This window comes from Ylistrum balloti, unplaced genomic scaffold (assembly GCF_031769215.1).
Source record: "Ylistrum balloti isolate Yb309-2 unplaced genomic scaffold, AGI_CSIRO_Ybal_v1 Utg371066, whole genome shotgun sequence".
Classification (NCBI taxonomy): domain Eukaryota; kingdom Metazoa; phylum Mollusca; class Bivalvia; order Pectinida; family Pectinidae; genus Ylistrum; species Ylistrum balloti.
Window position 1 is genome coordinate 177,229 of NW_026782589.1, and position 20,090 is coordinate 197,318.

At 33.7% G+C, this 20,090-nt stretch overlaps 1 protein-coding gene across 1 annotated transcript; it reads left to right on the top strand.

Annotated features, from left to right (window-relative positions):
* The first annotated feature begins 412 nt into the window (after window positions 1–412).
* LOC132560476 (acid-sensing ion channel 1A-like) lies at window positions 413–18,533 on the top strand. Its single transcript, XM_060225139.1, has 7 exons — window positions 413–594; window positions 6,198–6,378; window positions 6,645–6,687; window positions 7,453–7,594; window positions 10,084–10,175; window positions 10,972–11,108; window positions 18,312–18,533. The coding sequence occupies exons 1-7, from the start codon at window positions 413–415 to the stop codon at window positions 18,531–18,533; spliced, it is 999 nt and encodes a 332-aa protein (XP_060081122.1).
* Window positions 18,534–20,090: the final 1,557 nt, after the last annotated feature.

Here is a 20,090-nt window from a genome sequence, read left to right on the forward strand (position 1 = left end):
CAAGTATGGATGCAACTCAAACCCACATTTCCGGATGGATGCATTTCAGTAATTGCTGTAAATTATTCACGTAAAAAACGAGTCTAACGACACGGTAACTCCTTACAAAATATTATATATGCGATCTAAATAGTGGCATTGATTTAAAGCATTGAAGCATGATTTATCAACAGAATCGTCTCAGGAACAATTAGTTTCCTTGTTGCCATGGCACCATAGCCATGCATATTTCATCTTTGTATAAAGGATAAGTTGTCTTGATTTATTTTCATGAATCAAAACAGAAAACGAGATTATGTATAGTTGTTTATTGTAAGATGCGAGTGAGTGTCAACAAACCTGTGACGTGCATGTCTTCATCACATTTTCTCACATTCGTTTTTGCGTTTTGATATTTTTTCAACGCGCGGTGATGGCCAACGGGCCGATGAAGACACTGATTTTGGACTTTTTAGGATACACAACCATCCACGGATTGGGACGACTGGCCGCCACGAAGTTCTGGATACAGAAGCTAGTATGGACACTAGCCTGTTTGTCTTCTCTGGCAGCTGTCCTATATACGACACAAAATCTGTACCAACAATACCTATCGTAAGTTTTATACTCTGTATCTATTTATGACGTGTATTCCTCATTTCTTTAAGTACACAGGCATCAAAAGTTTCAAAAGACGGTTTTCATTGAATTTTCTCGTGGTTTGGATTTACTTTTGTATATCAATGATTGTTGTTAATGTCCTCTATGTAGTCCTATATAAACCGCCAATTGATCATGATTCTGGGATATTCCCCACTAGAGTATGAGACTCATTTTTATTTCCAAGAAATTAGATTTGAGTTATCGATAACATCTATGAAGAGCGGTTAACTCAAGTCGATATTACCTAACTCCTGATTTTCAATATAACCTACCTCCCGATTTTCGATATTACCAACCTCCCGATTTTCGATATTACCTTATCCCGATTTGCGTTATTACCTACCTCCCCATTTTCGTTATTACCTACCTCCCGATTTTCGATATTACCTACCTCCCCATTTTCGTTATTACTTACCTACCGATTTTCGTAATTACCTACCTCCCGGTTTTCGTTATTACCTACCTCCCGATTTTCGTAATTACCTACCTCCCGATTTTTAAAATTAACATCCTCCCGATTTTCGTTATTACCTACCTCCCGATTTTCGATATTATCTACCTCACGATTTTCGTTATTACCTACCTCCCGATTTTCGATATTACCTACCTCCCCATTTTCGTTATTACCTACCTCACGATTTTCGTTATTACCTACCTCACGATTTTCGATATTATCTACCTCACGATTTTCGTTATTACCTACCTCTCCATTTTCGATATTATCTACCTCACGATTTTCGTTATTACCTACCTCCCGATTTTCGATATTATCTACCTCACGATTTTCGTTATTACCTACCTCCCCATTTTCGTTATTACCTACCTCACGATTTTCGTTATTACCTACCTTCCGATTTTCGATATTACCTAACTCCCGATTTTCGATATCACCTACCTCCAGATTTTCGTTATTACCTACCTCCCGCTTTTCGTTATTACCTACCTCCCCATTTACGATATTACCTAACCCCCCATTTTCGTTATTACCTACCTCCCCATTTACGATATTACCTAACTCCCCATTTTCGATATTACCTACCTCCCCATTTTCGATATCACCTACTTCCCGATTTTCGTTATTACCTACCTCCCGATTTTCGTTATTACCTACCTCCCGATTTTCGATATTACCTAACTCCCGATTTTCGTTATTACCTACCTCCCCATTTTCGATATTACCTACCTCCCCATTTTCGATATTACCTACCTCCCCATTTTCGATATTACCTACCTCCCGATTTTCGATATTACCTACCTCCCCATTTTCGATATTACCTACCTCCCCATTTTCGATATTACTTAACTCCCCATTTTCGTTATTACCTACCTCTCCATTTTCGATATTACGTAACTCCCGATTTTCGATATTACCTACCTCCCGATTTTCGATATCACATACCTCCCGATTTAGAATTTTAAAGATGGTTATACTTACGTACATGCTAAGTAGAATATTACGTAATCTTTGCTTTGAGTAGATAGGATAAATAAAGAAAAAGAAATGTTCATACTTACGTGTTGAAAAGTTATAACAATGATACAGCTGATAGTCACCGGCTACGTTTCAATACAAATATCAACCATTGTGATAATAGTTATGTAATGCTTCTACAAAATAAAATTGAAGCATTGTATGCTGTGACAACCTTGTTATCAAATAACTACCCTATCATCAGTGAAATAACATCCCTTTGATAAACTGTGTTATTACATCACAAGTAACAATGCTTATAGGAGCGAATTGGTTGAAGATTTGCATTGTTTCAATGGTAAGTTTGTAGCGTCAAACCTGTTGATTTAAAAGTTCGAATTTTTGAACGAATGCTTTCATTTTCGTTATGAAATGATAGTACGTTTTTGACATTGTAAAGGAAAAATAGGATAGTTTAATTAAAAGCTATATAAATAGGCTATATTTTGTTGCACGAATGTCTTTTTAAAAAACCCAATTTTACTTCAGTTGATATATCTTACGCAATGAAATGTATCAATACAGATTTGCAGATACCATGAATTCCTTGTTTTCCACTCAAAGGGTTCTCTATTCTGCCTTTTTTCTGTACATTTCTGAAGGAAGCGTGCACAGGAGCTTTGTACACCTATATAGTATAAATATAGGACTGATAATTGTACCCGTACATGATGTACATATCATGAATGGATGGTGGGATTGATGATTGATGCAAAGTCCCCGCGGAATCACCTATACACGCTGTGTTCTCTTTCCTTATTAATTTGTTTTATCCATAGAATTATAATTTACATTTGTTCATCAAAACAAAGGAAATACAGGCTTGTCACCAGAGTCTTAATTATCACAGTCTATGTAATTGAAGCAAACTATGAACAAAAGATACAGATGGAGAATCATGAAAAGGTATATGGAAGTTAAGACCAGGTGTTTTAGAAGTGTAAGTGTCCTCTGCTTCATGACCTGTTTTGAAAAGCTTTTCCATAAGTTCAGTCTCGGATCTTTTTTAAGTCAACCAAGAAATGGGCACAGTTTTATTTCAATAGGTCAGCCAACAGTCTGTTGGAAGATCTTATCACCGAACTCGACAAAGATGTTGTCAATCAGATAAGTTTGATGATTCCGCTGTTTGTATCAGTCTCAATGAACCTGAAATAATTTCGTAGAAATCGATTGTGAAAATATTATGAAGCTAACGACCTGTTAGAATATTGTAAGAAGCACGTTATTATGGTGCTGGGCGCTACAGAGTACACACTTAAACGAGTTGGTTTATATATACACTTAGAAAGCATATGTAGCTAAGTACAATGTATGGCGTCTATAGTCGGTTGTGTCATTAACAATAGGTTGTTATATAGTAAAGATTCCGAAGTGATTCTTCTGCAAAATCTTATCGATCACCGACCTAGGCTGAAATATGATAATTAATCCCATACACTATGAATATATTTGTGTAACTCTTAGATTCCAAGATTGATTTATCCCTTCGTTCACCGTCATACTAAACACCACTACCGTTTATGATAGTTCTTTCTAATGAACTTACCTGTCTCGTTCTCTGTGTCACTAATCTATATCACATTTCCATTGTCAACAAGTTTTGAAAACATGCAACAGAGTTGAGCTGCACAAACTGTACGGTAGATGACCAGCAGCTATGCATCCCATGAATGGAGAATAAGACTTCTTTGATAAGGTTTTTAATTTTTGAAAATATAGATATCAAATTAATTATAGCAATTTTGTTCTCCCTGCCCAGAACCAGTATGCAGTATTCTGATTCTTTTTGTTTTAAGAACTTACTTTATTTTTACTTTGAAGTTGAGATGTATGTATGGAGAAATGAACACTAAGGTTATATAAGTACGGTTGATAGTGGTGTATAGATAGAGATGATAAATGTTTGACATGTTATGTCTAAGCTATTAGGACAACACTAACATATATATATAGCTTAAACGGACATCTATATTGACCACGACAGCATTGATAGTTAAAATCGACTTCAAAACGCCCTTCTAATAGGAAATCAGAGCACTGAAAGTACTGATAAGCTAAACGTATTGAAAAATGTTCACAAATAACCGCTAAGCTATATTACTTTCCCCTTACTCCTACACTTTGGAATGCAAAAATTACTAAAATAAGAGAACCAGAGGCTATTTTCTTAATTTTAAACGATTTTATATCTTCTTTAATTAAAATTTGACGACAATAATGTGAATAAATCAAAATAGTTAAAAAACATAAAATACACACAACCATATATTTATCGCCAACAAGCCAAATGATATATAGCTCTATGATGAAGTTGACTAAATAAAACCTTTGAAATACCCAAGATGTTGCAATTACTATCCTATCAACATGAGGATTTAAACAAATCGAAAGGACTTTATACCTACTTCTTTATTTTGGATGTATTTGCAAAGTAATAGTCCTTACGTATCATAATTATATTTGTAGTTGAGGAAAGTAGACAAGGTGTACACAGCATTTCAGATAGATTGAAGTGTAAGAAATTACATTAAATGTATTTGCATGCCTATCTTCCTTGAAGTATTATGGTTAGACTTTTCTTGCATTAATTATGTCTATAAAGACATAGTTCTTTGAGATTAAACCAGACTTCCATATATATACAAAATTTACAATATTTTCACTATAGCTACTACTATTTCTGATCTCCAATGCATTAGATAATGTCACCATGACACGCTAAATGAATAAATATGTTATGGAAATATTTCGTTTTAGTTAATTGATAATTACAAACATGAATATTTTGGGTTTTTTTTTATACGCGCTTTGTTTGAAGGAATATTTTCATTTCAAGGAACTATGATACACTTTAACAAACCTTGAGAAATCAGCACAATCAACCTTCATCAAATAAAACTAAAAGGCAAAAAATATAAGTTATAAAAGTCAACATCATGATCAATACAGTATTAAAAATATATCATTCATAAATCATGAGCACCAAATGTACCTTGCCTACGAAGCGCAAACTTTTTATCTTCAAAAACTTGAAAAAGTGTCATGGCGGTGGGTGTGAAAAAACTGAAAAAATGTCATATCTAATACCTAATATATATCTAATGATGTAAAGAGATGTTGTATATTAAGACGATCTCGCCACAACGACAAGAATTAAAACAAAATTGATGTTATGTTTGTAAGTTTTTTTGTTTAGAAGTGTTGTTGATAATTCAAACCAAGTCCCCAGACTAGCTTCTTATCATGGCGCCAACTCGCACGTACAGTGTTGTGTGTGCTTACGTCATGTCGAGAATTCCGTAAAATATATTGTTAAAAATTTGTAAATAGTTCAACCACACTGTGCTTCTTTTTTAAATATATAGTAATCTTATTGTTATTAAAAAATAAACTAATTTTGGATGTTTTTAAAATAGCGATTTGAAAAATCGCTTCATTATTTACGCAGAAAATTGCCACTAGAGGGCTCTAACTCTTTCCGATATTTCAGCCAATGAGAAGGCCAGGATCGGTAAATTTTGTCTGAAAGGCCGTCACAATAGGCTATGCGTACTGAGTACGTTTAGCCTAAAAATTGGAAATTACCGTTCAATTTATAGTACACCTAGTGATCACGCCAGAATTGATCGTTAAATGTATCTAGTCATCTCGACTTCAAAACGCCCTTTTAATCGGAATAATTTAGAAATCATCGTTCAACTTATAGTACACGATGCTTGGGGACAGATCATATTACAGGAAATTGTTGGCATGGTATGGGATATACAAAGATATCTCACGTTGTTCTAAAATTATTATTATTTACCTAAATCTGTTGAATTATTGGGTTAATGAACCTTCCCTTCTTTTGATTTTTATTTTCGATTTTCCTCAGTCGCCAACTAGGTTTCAAATTTTAGGCCCTTCGCATCATTGAAGGTCAAATCAGCTGTATGACGCAGATCTATTTGTTCTATTGTTCTACTGTATCTACATGTAAGTCTAAGTTTGTATCAAAAGGTGCTATTCACTTGTGTGCCTTATGTGTAATCTTTTAGACGTAAACAGCTCTCTCTTAATAGTAATGTACGCATTTTTACAGATTACCTATCTCCACGATAATCAGTTTCGAGCAGAAAAGCCAACGATTTCCAACAGTTCAAATCTGTAACCTGAATGTCATACCTTTCTCCAAGGTCAGAGAGGACAAAAAACTCGCTCAAATAGTGGAAACTGCTTCGGATCTAACAGGCATTGATATGAACTTGTTCACTGATGTACCGGTAAGTTATGTCAGTTGTTTTCACAGTATGCAAGGATATAAGAATATGACAGAGTATACAGGAATCCTTCACATTTTCAAAACTATTTACAGAATATTTTTATGACTTGTTGCCATTTGTCAGTATGTTTCAAATGAACAGTACGGAAATGCAATCCTTTAAGGAATCGTGTAAAAGAACCCTTTAGAGCTGGTTATCAATGTTTTTTTTTCTCGTCTATCAAATTATAAAATAGAAAAACTGACATGGAAATTCTTGACTTCTAGTTGCCCAAGTACACGTATGAGTCGCCGATCCAAGTTTCTGAAGGTAAGTTACATTGTAATCGTTTCCACTCATTTGGTAATTTCATATCACAAGTTGTAAGGGTTGTAGATTTAGTTTCCTCTTCCCCAAAGCTGAATTTTGTCAAAAAATGCTAAACTGATTCTTACAAGGTTACGTGTACATGTACTTGACGTTTGAAAGCATCCAGGTGTAGTGAAAGTCGGTCCAGTCCAATCAACCACAAATGGGTTTCCAAGGTATGTAGATTCGATCCCTACGGTTAGTGCTTTTCAATAAGTTTTGAAGTTATCTTTGTGCAGTCCTTGTTTTGTCCTTAAACAAGAACCTTTACCTAATTTCTGTTGAATGCAATGGGCCTCTCTTATGTTGTACATATGGTAGTCACCAACTGCTACACGGAGATCGTACCTGGCATTGGCCCCTATTTCGACGGTCTGATGAACTCAGCACCAGTTAACAAACACGCTAGTATACGAAATTATCTTGTTGTTTGAAATAAAACACTATCATTAATAGTACTTTCTCCTCATATACACATGTTGGCAATGCTTTCAACCAGTTTTTGTGCGCAGAAGTACACTATTTAATATTGTAGGCACTAAGCATCACTGATGATTCCTTTAAGGATGAAACAGCTGTATGATATTGCATAACTTCATCTTTTGACCATGTTGTATCTTATTTCATTTGTATTGAAAACTATTTCATTTGTGAGTTTTTTGTCTCTAGTTTTCTGTTTTAGTAAGCTTTTCCTCATGCCGTACATTGTCAACTATATTTGACTAGATACTGACACGGCTTTGCGGATATTGAACACAATGTTCCTCTTGAGAGCTTATGACAAACTGGAAGAGGATTATTACAACAATGACACGTCCTCCGATTTTATCGTCAAATGTTTTTTCACTTCCATCCCATGTGCTGACAGGTAAGCCTGTACTATCAGCTCTATAGACGTATCAACTGTTGTAGTGAGGAATATTATAAAGTGCTCGAAAAACGTTTTCTGTAACATAGTACCTGCAAAGTTCCAAACCAAATCTGACAAACTTCATTAAAAACACCACGGCCATTATACACAAAACACTGCTAACCACGCCCGTCCTATAGAGACATATCGAGGTATTCCTCTTTTCAAGTTTTCGTCATGTGGATCATTCAAATTGGAACTTTGTCATGCATTCTGATAGCTGTCTCATATACGCTGTTTATCAACACATAGAACCTATTGCAGAAGTCTGTTGATGATTGATGTGAAGCTTAAAGTGAAGAACGAAGTTGAAGTAAGCGTACTGGATAACATAAGTAATTAGATATTAGAACAGCTCAAAACAGGCTTAAGTATCGAATTGGACACATTCCCATTTTATTCTTAGATTCCAAGCCATAAAATGTTAAGACTTTTCTTCATGCAGACTTGGTTCATTTTCGTATGAAAGTCTTAAACGGAACCGGAACTTGATCATGAAAGTGCTGACTTCCGCGAATGATGACCGTCGATATATTATATGTTGGATATCTAGATTGGGTTCCTCTATAGAATAGCTTAAATTTAATATATTATATGCAGTACGGAGTGATATTTTTTATTTAAGCATTGAAATTTTTCATTTCGACATTACGAAGGACCTGTCCACCGTTAAGTTTACATGAAATGAGAAACAGCATGATCTGATCACCATGGATACCATTTGTTTTATCCAATAAATATAATAATAAATTCTGCGTAACCTTTGACTGGATCTTATGTACTTCTGCTCATCAAACTTATAGTGTTAGTATCTACTGACAGGCTTTGATTTCCTAGGAACAGCAATTTATATTAATTAATTATTTATATCAAATATATTCTTAATCAATTAATTAATCAATATTTCACTGCAGAGTAAGTGTTTTTTTATACCTATACGAGGACAAAAGTAGTGATAGGAATTCTCACAAAAATGTCCACAAGAGCTGTCACAATTCTTAGATTCAACATTTTTATCTCAACTTCGCATGCAATCAAATTATTTTCCATTCTAGGGAAAATATAGAATGAGGATGCTTTCTGTTATTAACTGGTTGTGAAATTGCGGTTTTTAAAGTAGAAAGATAAGAAGATCTGATTTCTATGTCTAGCATGTACCAAGACAAATGATATGGATGAAAAAAATAATAATAAAGAAGAGCGCACAAGAAAGTCAATTATTTGTAACAATAAAACCATTGTTAATTCCATATGTAAAGAGTTGTCTAAATAACTGAAGAACGAAAGAGGTCTATTTGAAAATAAGGAACCTTACTGTTTTTCATACTGAATAAGAACAGCTCTTATAAGTCTGATATTTTTTCCATTCTCATTTCAATCACATAGATTTCGCGAATACTTTGTTTTGGGAACTAACTTCTCCAGACGTATATGCGAATACATGATTTCGCGAACGGTGATCTAAAAATGACTTTAAATTCGTGAATGGTATGCTGTTAGGTATATATCTGTAACCGAACCAGCAAGGACAACACCAAGACTGATTTTCATACATATAACCGTGATGGAGTTAAATTCGCAATTGACTCTCCTTGCGCACTTAAATGAAAATAAATCCCTCTCGAAATGTAATTGATTAACAGTATATAAAGCAGTGGTATAATCAAATGAAGTGTCATAAATTTTCAAAAAAATATTATCATTTTTATCAAGAATGTATCTTAACTTTTCAAAATTTCAGGACAGAATTGTAAACATAACTCAAATTACCACTTATCACTTGAATTGAAAACAACATCTAAGTGTTTCCTTAAAATTTAAATTTCCTCACCCAAGATAAAGTAAAATTAACGATTTCCATCTATGTAATTTGTTATAAACAAAGCCTTTTTCAACCATGGTTAACCTTTCATGTAGCAACCACTGTTGTTCATCCCGCGATCTAACTAGGTCTTAGATGCCATATCACGGGTAGGTGATCTTAAATAGTGGTACCGTCAGCATCGTACTCTGGCTGTGATAATACTGATGGACTAAAGAGAGTGATTTGATGTGAATGAAATGCTAAAGAATGTTTTTCCTAAAGTGTCATAATAATATCGTGACATATTTCATATAGTTGATAAACTGTAGAATGGCTTGACATAAAACCAAACTGGTGTTCTGAGATAAGGAAATTACTTATAAAGTACTTGTAAAAATATTTAAAATGCGATTCGATTGAGTAGGCCGATCACCTCTTTTTTTAAAGAATAATATAACTTAAAATATAACTTTTGTTGTTTTCTACGTAGCTAAATAAGAACAAGTATATAGCGATATGACTTAATAATATATGTGATATGTGAACAGTATGTGTATTTAACACATGATGACTGATGCCGTCACAGCCAGAGGCTTTACCTAACTTTGAATTTAACATGATGGAATCATTGTTCTCGTTTCAGTGACATCACAGATATTTTATCGTCGGATTTTGATACTTTGTGTGTCCAGTTTGAAGTAAACGATACCATCAAGACACCGGGACCGTTATCTGGTAGGTGTACACATTAGAATAGGACCATATATTCTATGTATATATGTTTTATTCTACAAATAGTCCCCATGTACCGAAGCTGTCTATTACATGCAACAATGCTGTGAATATCATGTACATATTAAGCAATTGCTATATATTGATGATGAAATTATCGTGTAGATATGATGTAAATCCAAAGTGGTTTATATATAAAATTTGTATGCATGCATGTAGATGTTTACATCTCAGGCACAAAAGATGTTAATATCAGATATATTTGTACATGAATCGATTTCAAGTAGGACGGATGTGAGTCTAATGTATAGATGGTTTAATTTCTAGCAATAATGTTGCAAATTTCATGTACAAATGATGCAAATTTCATGTACAAACGATGCAAATTTCATGTACAATTCATGCAAATTTCGTGTACAAATGATGCAAATCATATCAGATTTAACAATCGTGTAACTCTTATGTAATAATGTTGCAAATGATGATTAAATATGTTGTAACAATGGTGCAAATAGAGAGATGGCGTGAATCTCATGAAATGAACATTTAATTAAATTTGATTAAACGTTGATTTATGTTTAATACACAAATGATATAAATATAAAACTGCTTGTAATTGCAATAGAGAAAGGGTACACGTAAATATAATTTTGCGGAAATTTAAGTAACATAAATACTCAAAATTAATTCAAAATAAATAGAATAGCTTGTAAGACGATTCTTTTTATTTTTCCACTCTCATATTATCATATTTCTAGTTTGATATTTTTGATATATTCAACAAGAACCTTTGTTGTAGGGCTAGAATTGATTGTTAACGTACAACAACAAGAATATGTCCCGTTTTTTTCACGATCCGCCGGAGTGAAAATTTCCATTGATAATGTTAACTTTGATGTACCAACTGGATTCGATGTTGACATTGGTCTATCAACAGTAAGTTTTCGTTGACAATATGTTTAAATTGTGAATTATTAATTATCATAATGACGTTTTCCCTGTTAACGTTATTGGCAATGTACTTGCTCTAACTCTTTCACATGAAAGTGTTGATATCTATATATTTGAAATTTTACATGTCACGTTAAACGTATCCATCTGTACACAATGTACTATGTTGTATCAGTGTGTTCTTCACCTTTCATTTTCTATATCTAAAAAAACCTGTATTGGCACTGTAGATTACGATGCACCTCGTATGACCTCTGACTGGTGTCTCTGGTTTAGTGCTTGAATTTTATCGGTCTAACATCTTGTGGTTAATGTTCAGGACTTTGACCTCTGACCTGTCTGTATTGGTTTTCTACCTTATGGAACACAATGTTTGACATCTGTTGACTATCTTTTGGTAATTATAAGCATCATTTGACTTAAAATCTACATATTTACCATTATTCTACAAGTGGCAACGTGTCAATATGTTTTTGTTTTCTTCTTTCAACTTTTGTCACAATTTGATCGTTAAAAGCTATTTGTGTTTACTGCTGCTTACACAACCGTATTAGAACTCGTGTATATTATGTTCAAGGTAATGTATGAAAGACTTCCTGGAAAGACAAGCCGCTGCACGAACTCTATCACCTCTATAGCTGTAAGTGCATAGTATGTTTTTAGATTAAATGTGAACTTAAAATCCCCCAGAACAAACACTGAAACACCTTTATCGTTATCTATACTGTATATCATTTATTTGATCCTCACAAGGAATGTGTCCAGAACTGTACACACTTTTTTGCGACTTGTGGATGTCACTGCGCGTGGAAGTTTTGGGATTGCAATGGAAAATACACCACGACCTGCCATACGTTAGAAGGTAAAACTATATATTCTGATGTAATTTTTAGATCCTTATATATAGCTATATGTTGATGTTAACTTGTCTATATCTAACCTGGATTAAATGGCCAAGTAATTTTATGCCGTTGTGTGGCATCCGTCGTCTGTCGTCCGTCCGTTTGTCCGGCGTCAATGTATTACTTTAAACAAATCAAAGGCCTGATATCAGTTTTCAGAGGGAACGCCCCCGTAAAAAATTTGCGTTTACAATGACCTTGGTTCACATTCAAGATCATTAGGAACAAAGGCGATAAAAATAGCTTTGTAAGTTCAAACGGGTCATATTTTTTAACACTTTGACGATCCTTCATAATAACATAAACTACTAAAACCAGGATATTACGCTTCAAAGTTTCTTAGGCGAAGCTCATTAAACGCAAAATAGTTCAGAATACGCACATGCACTTGAAGAAACGATCAGATATATGTCACAAAAGTTTCCAGAAATGGCACCATTGTATCTCTCCATCTAATTTTTTTTACTTTTCTTTCTGTCACTTTAGATTTTTCTCAGTCGACACTTAGGTTTCTTTATCAAGGCATTCAAAATCAACAGATAGTCCTGTAAAGATGAAAAAGTTGTATGATGCAGTGTGGTTCATTATTTCGATTTACTGGATCTAATTATAGATTTGAATGAAAAGATTGTCCAGAAGACACAAAAGTGAATAGCACATTTTAATTGGTAATAAGTCAGAAGTCATAATAAGGATTTATTAAGCCTACGATACGACTGTTGAAATCTATGGTGCTCGGAAATAAGGTCAAAACCTGGATGGGTACTGAGTTATGCTACTGATTTATTCATTTGTGGGTTTTTTTTTTTTTTTCATTTAAAGTTACGTATCAAAACATCATAAATAATCTTTGATGTTGGTCATATTGCAGAATTCGAATGTATCGATTTGCTTGTCGCCAACAGCGAAAGTGGAGACTGTGCCTACTGCAGCGTACCTTGCTAGTAAGCAATTATCTTTCTATCTAGTTCAAACGTTTTCGTACAAGCTCCATGATTGTACTTGAAGTGGGATGGCGGGGTGTCAGTAGTGTTGATATTTAGTAAGGAATGGTTATATTGTTGATGTCGAGTGGGGCGTGTCTACAGTGTTTATGTAGTAATGTTTATCTACATATTCAATTATTGGGCGGCAATAAAATCATAATATTAGGAAAACATCGATGAATAAGAAATTGCAGAATTTGGTTCGATTAATAGATATAACCATCTGTAGGTGTGTTCATAGCTATGAGCTTGAGATATATATATTAAGCACAAATTGCACTAAGGATGGGTTACATTTGGCTATAGCGTTTTGGTTGATTTCCAGTGATGGTCAAGGTACGATTTTAAAGGGTTAGAAGTTGTTCATGAGGCAATAACATATGGTAGGCAATGAGACCGCTCTTTAACGAAATGCTATTTTCTTATATATAGTCTGATTCTATATTTGTATAGTTATACCACTTATATGGTGTGAAGAAACTTCGATTTCAAAGTTCCCTGTCATGAATTTCTCTTATGCCTTCTCTGATACGTTTATATGCTAATGTTGGGAACTGCAAGAACTGCTTGTGAGTAAGACGGGTTAGATATGTCTGGTGGCAACAGAGTAGCTCTTCTCTGGACGTTTGCAATGACATAAATGTATATTTTTGTTCAGATGAGAGTTCCACACTTGGTTGGCATATTATAGAAAAGGAATAAAAAATCCTTTACTTAGAGTTTTGAAAGCCGTCTGATCAATATATTCCATCATTTCCCGAATTATCTATTTCTTTTTGGAAATATAATTATTAAAAGTTTATAATAATTAATTACAATTTTTTTATATATTTGTTACCGGAAGTTTCTTTTCATCCTCTAATGTGTGCATGAAGTCATATGCTTTACCATTTCTCAAAGTTTTACCTTTGAAGTGGAGTAGTCAATTGTCCTTCTGTTCTTGGGCCTTAAGCAGGTCTCTATGAACATCCTTACCGTCCGCATTGATATTATCCGATATAACTTTTATTATCAACTAATGCTTGTTGCTTACGGTAGATAGATAATATAATACAAAAAAAAGAGACTAACACAATAACAGGCCTCTGTCGGATACCACCACTCATTTCTTTCATCCTTCAAAACTGACGTATATGAATCACTACTGATCGTTAGCCGCTGTTTTTGGTTGAGAATAGAATCCTTAACCAACACATTTTCATGTTATGGACAGCTCGGTATTGGAGACTTTATTGAAAGAATTCACAAAAATCTCAGTTGAGTACATCAAAGCATTTTGCATCATCCATCAATCACTTGAATTGTAACACGGCGGATATGCTTTTAATTCAATAAGATTACTTTTTATTCGGGAGTTTGCTATTCTGAATGTGATTAGTAATTGTCTGACGCACAATTGTTTCCATTTTCTTGCAGAAAATGCATGTAAAGCTGACAGGTGCTCAGTTGCTTGGTGATTTGCTGTTTCTTTTTTTTTTTTTTTTTTGACATTTTCTTGTCTACAATCTGATCCTGTTATGTGATAAATATTGACTAAAATTGACAACTGGTAGTTCATGATTGAGCTTAATTAATTTAATAGGCTTCGCTTCATGTGCGATTTGTTTTTCATGTGTGTCAGTTGCTGTTGTGACGGACTTCCTTACCTTGTTCCTGTATTTTACAGTATTCTTGGTATAGTTTAGCCGTTAGCCCAGTTGTCCTTGACCTACGTACTGGAATATACATATTAATTGTATTCTTAACTCATCACTTAAATGTTTTCATTACGAATTAACGTATATTGATAAGATTTTGCTCTTTTACGTTGTTGAATAGACTGTAGACATTAGATCTGAACTTTTAATTTCACTACATATCTATAGAGGCGTGTCAATAAAAAGTGTTTATATCTCTAGAGACATGTCAATTAAAAGTGTTTTTATCTATAGAGGCGTGTCAATTAAAAGTGTTTATATCTATAGAGGCGTGTCAATCAAAAGTGTTTATATCTATAGAGGCGTGTCAATCAAAAGTGCCAACAGTTTTGATATCTAAAAAACGTGCCAACATTACTTGTTGTAGTGACTTGTGTAGTGATGCGTGTTAAAAGTGTTTACATATATTGAGGTATATCAATAGTGTTCATATCTAGTGAGGCGTGTCGACATAGTGCAAATTTAGTGAGGCATGTCGAAAGTATTTATAGCTCATGTGGCATTTCGGTAGTATATATATCTAGTGAGGCGTGACAATCAAAAGTGCTTATATCAGTGAGGCGTACTAACAGTGTTGGTAACTATTGAAACGTGTTGACATTGTTTATATCTTGTAAGGCGAGCTAACAGTGTACAACTCTAGTGAAGTGTCTCAACAGCAACCTCAGAAAAAAAGTGCATCTCATTGGTTTCATCACCTTAACAACTTCGGTCCGACTGTTGACTAACATTAAAGGGACGAAACAAAGACAACTGTTTTGTTTCTTGAATTATCAGAAACAGTCAACATAGGCCATTCATACTGAGAAATAAATCCATATATCTGAAAGTCTTTAAGATATTTTAGGGCTGTAACGATCAGATTGACACCTTATCATTATCATGTTAATGCTAGAACATGTTCTACGTCGCTCAGTAGGTGTGATTATTGACCGGCATGTTACGATTTTTCAGCAATTTGAATACGGGAAACCTTCAAAATGTTTCATTTCATACCGGCTCAGGTAACAATTTAAAACATTTCGCTATGTAGCCTATGCTGTTTAGATTAAAGAGGTAACCTGTTGGCATGTGGGTACTTTCTTTGATGTTTTTATAGGTTTACCGTTTAACATATAATATGTCAACATGGTCATCGTCTTTTGCCACCATAAAGACTTGAAATAGCTCCAATAAAATCCAGATACAAAAACGCTGTTGATTCCTTTCGAGTGTCCAATGCCTTTGGGTTGGTAAAAAGTTTTTTTTTGACATCAGCGACATATCAGTGGTAAAGTATTTCGAACTGTCGTTAGGTACAAGTATAAACATGAACTTCATTGCTCTTTCCGAATATTTGATATTGCACTCATTTTAATGTATTGATAGCAAACTCAGTTTAGTTAGGAAATTAATATAAATATTAAGATAGATATCTGTTTTCATAAAATGAACGAATTATTCAGAGAATGAGATGTAATCAGAAGTCATTCTTTCCTTTTTCAGTGAACGTACCTACCACCGAACTGTGTCGATGTCAAAATGGCCTGCAAAGATTAACAAACCAATCCTTGATGCAATTATTCTAAGTAAAAATATTTCAATAGTTGACTCAGCGTAAGTGTTAAGATAAACATAGTAAATGTTATGTTGTATTCATATTGCTTACCGTGTTTATGCATACATTGAATTTTTTTTGTTACTGTGAAACTACTTTTTAACTTTTAGTATCTAATTGATGTATAATTCTAAATGTTTATTTACAGATATCGGATCTATCTATAAAGCTATGAATTCGATTTGTGAACATAGATTTTACCCTTTCTAGCCAATTGTCAAAAATGTTTATCCATGCACTATCAAATTACGCATATTGATGTTGTTTATTTGCATGTTTAATCCAAGTCTGTGTAGTTAGTTTCTGCTTTATAGATCTTTTAACTTTTTCGACATTTTTTCCCAGAGGGAACATTAATCTCAATGTTTCTTCGAGTCCAAATCTTCAGTATGAACTTTTGTTTGTAAAAACAACAACTGCTTTTATGAATGTTCCTTTGGCTTTTCACTAGTGCTCTAATCCAAGTTCGTTAAATGCGATGTGAAATGTAAATGATATTATTATGTAACCTTATCAACTAATCTTATTTGCTTCATATTGTTTGTGTATATATATTGCCCCATGGAGGTTGCAGTTATATAAACTTGTTATTAGATGACTATAAACAATTACATTTTGCTGTATTATCGTCATGTCATTTCTTCTCATTTGAAAACGTGGCATTACTTACTTAGATTGACCACTATGTAAATGGCGGATGTTGTCGATGAAGCACAAGACGCTTACTCTTCCGAAACACCTGATCCTATTCTCCTTGTACTTTTTCAGTAGTGTCCGTGTAGAATCTTTCTTTTGTTCATAGTATTCCCTAGCTTTATGGAATTTATCACTATTGCTTGATTGAGTTAGCGTGTGCAAGCAACACCTTATTATTGATAAGAAAAGCAAGATAAGAAAGAACACACTTCTTCAAGAGCATGTTCAATTGTGGTATATATATACCTTATAAATTGCTATTGGATTGCATGTCCATTGATACAATATACTATATATGGTATCTATATCATGTAGCTATATGGTGTTAAAGTCATTTTACAACCATTATACAATACTGATTTATGGAAAAGTACTTTCTTTATGAAGTTATCATCTACATGTAGACGTGATATTATTGATGCCTTTGTGGATTATCATCAGAATATTTGTATAGAAAGGGTGACACTTCAGACACTTAAATTTTCTTTCTTTTTTTCAGAGATGACTTGATGTCTCTCAGGATATACTATTCGTCGCTGATAATAGAAACTGAGAAAGAAGTTTATTCCTACACAGTAAGTCTCTACAATCAGATTTATTATATTAGTTCTTGTTTCAGGTTAAAAGACTAATGCGTCCTCTGATATTGAGGGACGTATGGGGACGGGACGGTATGTTTTGTTTATTTTTTCTATAAATTGTTGATACCCTTTTACCAGAATATTTTGGTTTGACACAGATTTGATAAATTTTAAAATTAACGTTGAAAATGAGACGTGCTGAGATATCGTTGTAAGGCATTGACGTATTAGTCATACGTGATTGGTTTTAGATACTGGGAAGAAGTTGTATAAATGGTCTATGTACGCCCGAACGTTTACTGATAAGAATCGAAATTAAGAACGCTCTATTCGTTCACAATTAACAATTTTTAATGTTTTGTTGAAAAATGAAGAACAAAAAATGATATTTCTCAACTAAAGTCGTTGGCTTGGATTACGAACGACCATGACAACTGTTACATTGAACTTTCGTTACTTACGCTTTCAAAAGACGTTAAACCGTTCCCTCTCGTCTCTTCTCTCTATTTGTGCCATAGCATTGTACTTTCATACTCTATATACAGAAAAGTTCTATTTCACTTAACATGAAATTTACACTCCTTTGCAAAATGCTCCTAGCACAAATAGGAAGTTACATCACCACACATTTCTTGTGTATTACGTAGCGTCGTGCTCCCCTATCTTTTATTGACGAGGTTGTATTCCTATATCATGCATTTCTAATGTAGTTTTATATCTGGTTTGCAGCTCGTAAACTTAGTCAGCGACATCGGTGGTCAGCTTGGCCTCTGGATAGGAATATCTGTTTTAAGTTTATTGGAAGTCTTAGAACTCATCTGTCTTTTGATCCGGAACATATGCAAGCGGAACAAACTGCGAGTCGCTCAAAACGAATTAGCTCTTTCAAACCCTGGAAAAGATAACCAACGCCAACCAGATATTATGAAAGTTGAAGACCCCCATGAGTGATTGATACTCTGGTTGATGTCCTAGGGATCTTGTTTATTACGTGTCATATTGAGGTTTCATTATAACTTTTATACCTATGTTTTCTAGCTATCAGGAGAATCATTAAAGAACCATTCGCGATTGAGATATCATAGCCAGCCACTAGTTTACGTTCACTTATTAGAAAACTTTTAACATAGATCTACGTTCTCTGTTTCCTGAAGAATAGACAAAAATAACATTCTGTTGACAAATAATAAAAAGCAATATTTCTTTTTTAGACTGAGAGTGAACAAAGCAGGGATATTTTAACTCGATATAATTTTTTTTATTTTTGACATCATAATGAATTGGCGTCTTGAAAATGTGACAATTAAATCAATAGGTCTTGTTACACTGATTGTAGGTGTATGGCGTCACTATTGTAACACGTGGATATGTTAAGCACGTGTTTCTATTTTGATATATTCATTTTTCATACGTTATACATATACTAAAGTAAGAATGTAAGTATTCTCATGTATGTACATGTTTAGTTAGATTATGTAGAACACCAGATACACGTGTATTTAATTATTATTCAGCGTGTCACTAATGTTTGTTGTTGATGTTGATAACCTTTTATCATTTCTGCGTGTAGTGGTATTTTCAATCAATAGCTGTTTATACGTACAGCTTTGAAACATGTCTCAGATATATTACATTAATATACACTATTATATCTTTCATGAACCGCTTTGAGACATCTGTGTTGTGATAAAACGGTATAAATGCAAGAACTAGAAAGCATTACAATGAAGGTGAGGTGTTCTTGTAATAGGAAGTTCGACTCTAGATCGGTGCACACAACGTTTTATATTCTTGAACAAGGTACTTTAGTCTGATTGATGACGAGACTGATTGGGCTGTGCTGGAAATGAAATGTGTACAAAGCTGTTACCCCCGACCAATAGACCATAGTTTGTGAACGGTTTTGAGATAAAGTGCTTTGAGACACCGGTATATAAAATACCTTTCATTATTATTTATTTCTTGTTCATCTTAAATAGGAAATAAGTTTAAAAGTATGTTTTTGTCGGTATTTACTATAAACAAATATTCTTTTTGTCTGTTTCATACTTATCTATATATACTCCATAATTGTTAATGGCCATGAACTTGTCGCCTTTTGTGAGTCTTGGTTACGAAAGATCTTGATAAAAAGGATGCAACAGGGGAAAAAGGAAAAGAGAACCGTTTTAATTAGTCTTTTTGATTGCTTATTCAAAATTTATTAATTAAGCAAAAACAAAATGATCAGTAAAAAGAACATACTTTTCTGATTTAGAATGTAGATAATGGACACGATTGGACCAAATTACTAAAAGTTCGTATAAAAAACATACGAATATCGCCTTTCTATTCAGTCTTACATATACAAATAGATGCATTTTCGTACATCTTTCAAAGAATATTCATCTCACATCCTCAACATACGATATATGTAGCAATATTCAAGTTACCTCCCTTTGTATAAATAAAGTACAGCTCTTTCCCTTATACAGATAAATTCAGAATTCCAAGACAATTACTAAATGT

Coding starts and splice junctions, on each gene's coding strand:
- LOC132560476 (XM_060225139.1), top strand. CDS start 413: ATGGCCAACGGGCCGATGAAGACACTGATTTTGGACTTTTTAGGATAC. Junction 595..6,197: donor CTGTACCAACAATACCTATC/GTAAGTTTTATA, acceptor GCATTTTTACAG/ATTACCTATCTCCACGATAA. Junction 7,595..10,083: donor TCCATCCCATGTGCTGACAG/GTAAGCCTGTAC, acceptor TTCTCGTTTCAG/TGACATCACAGATATTTTAT.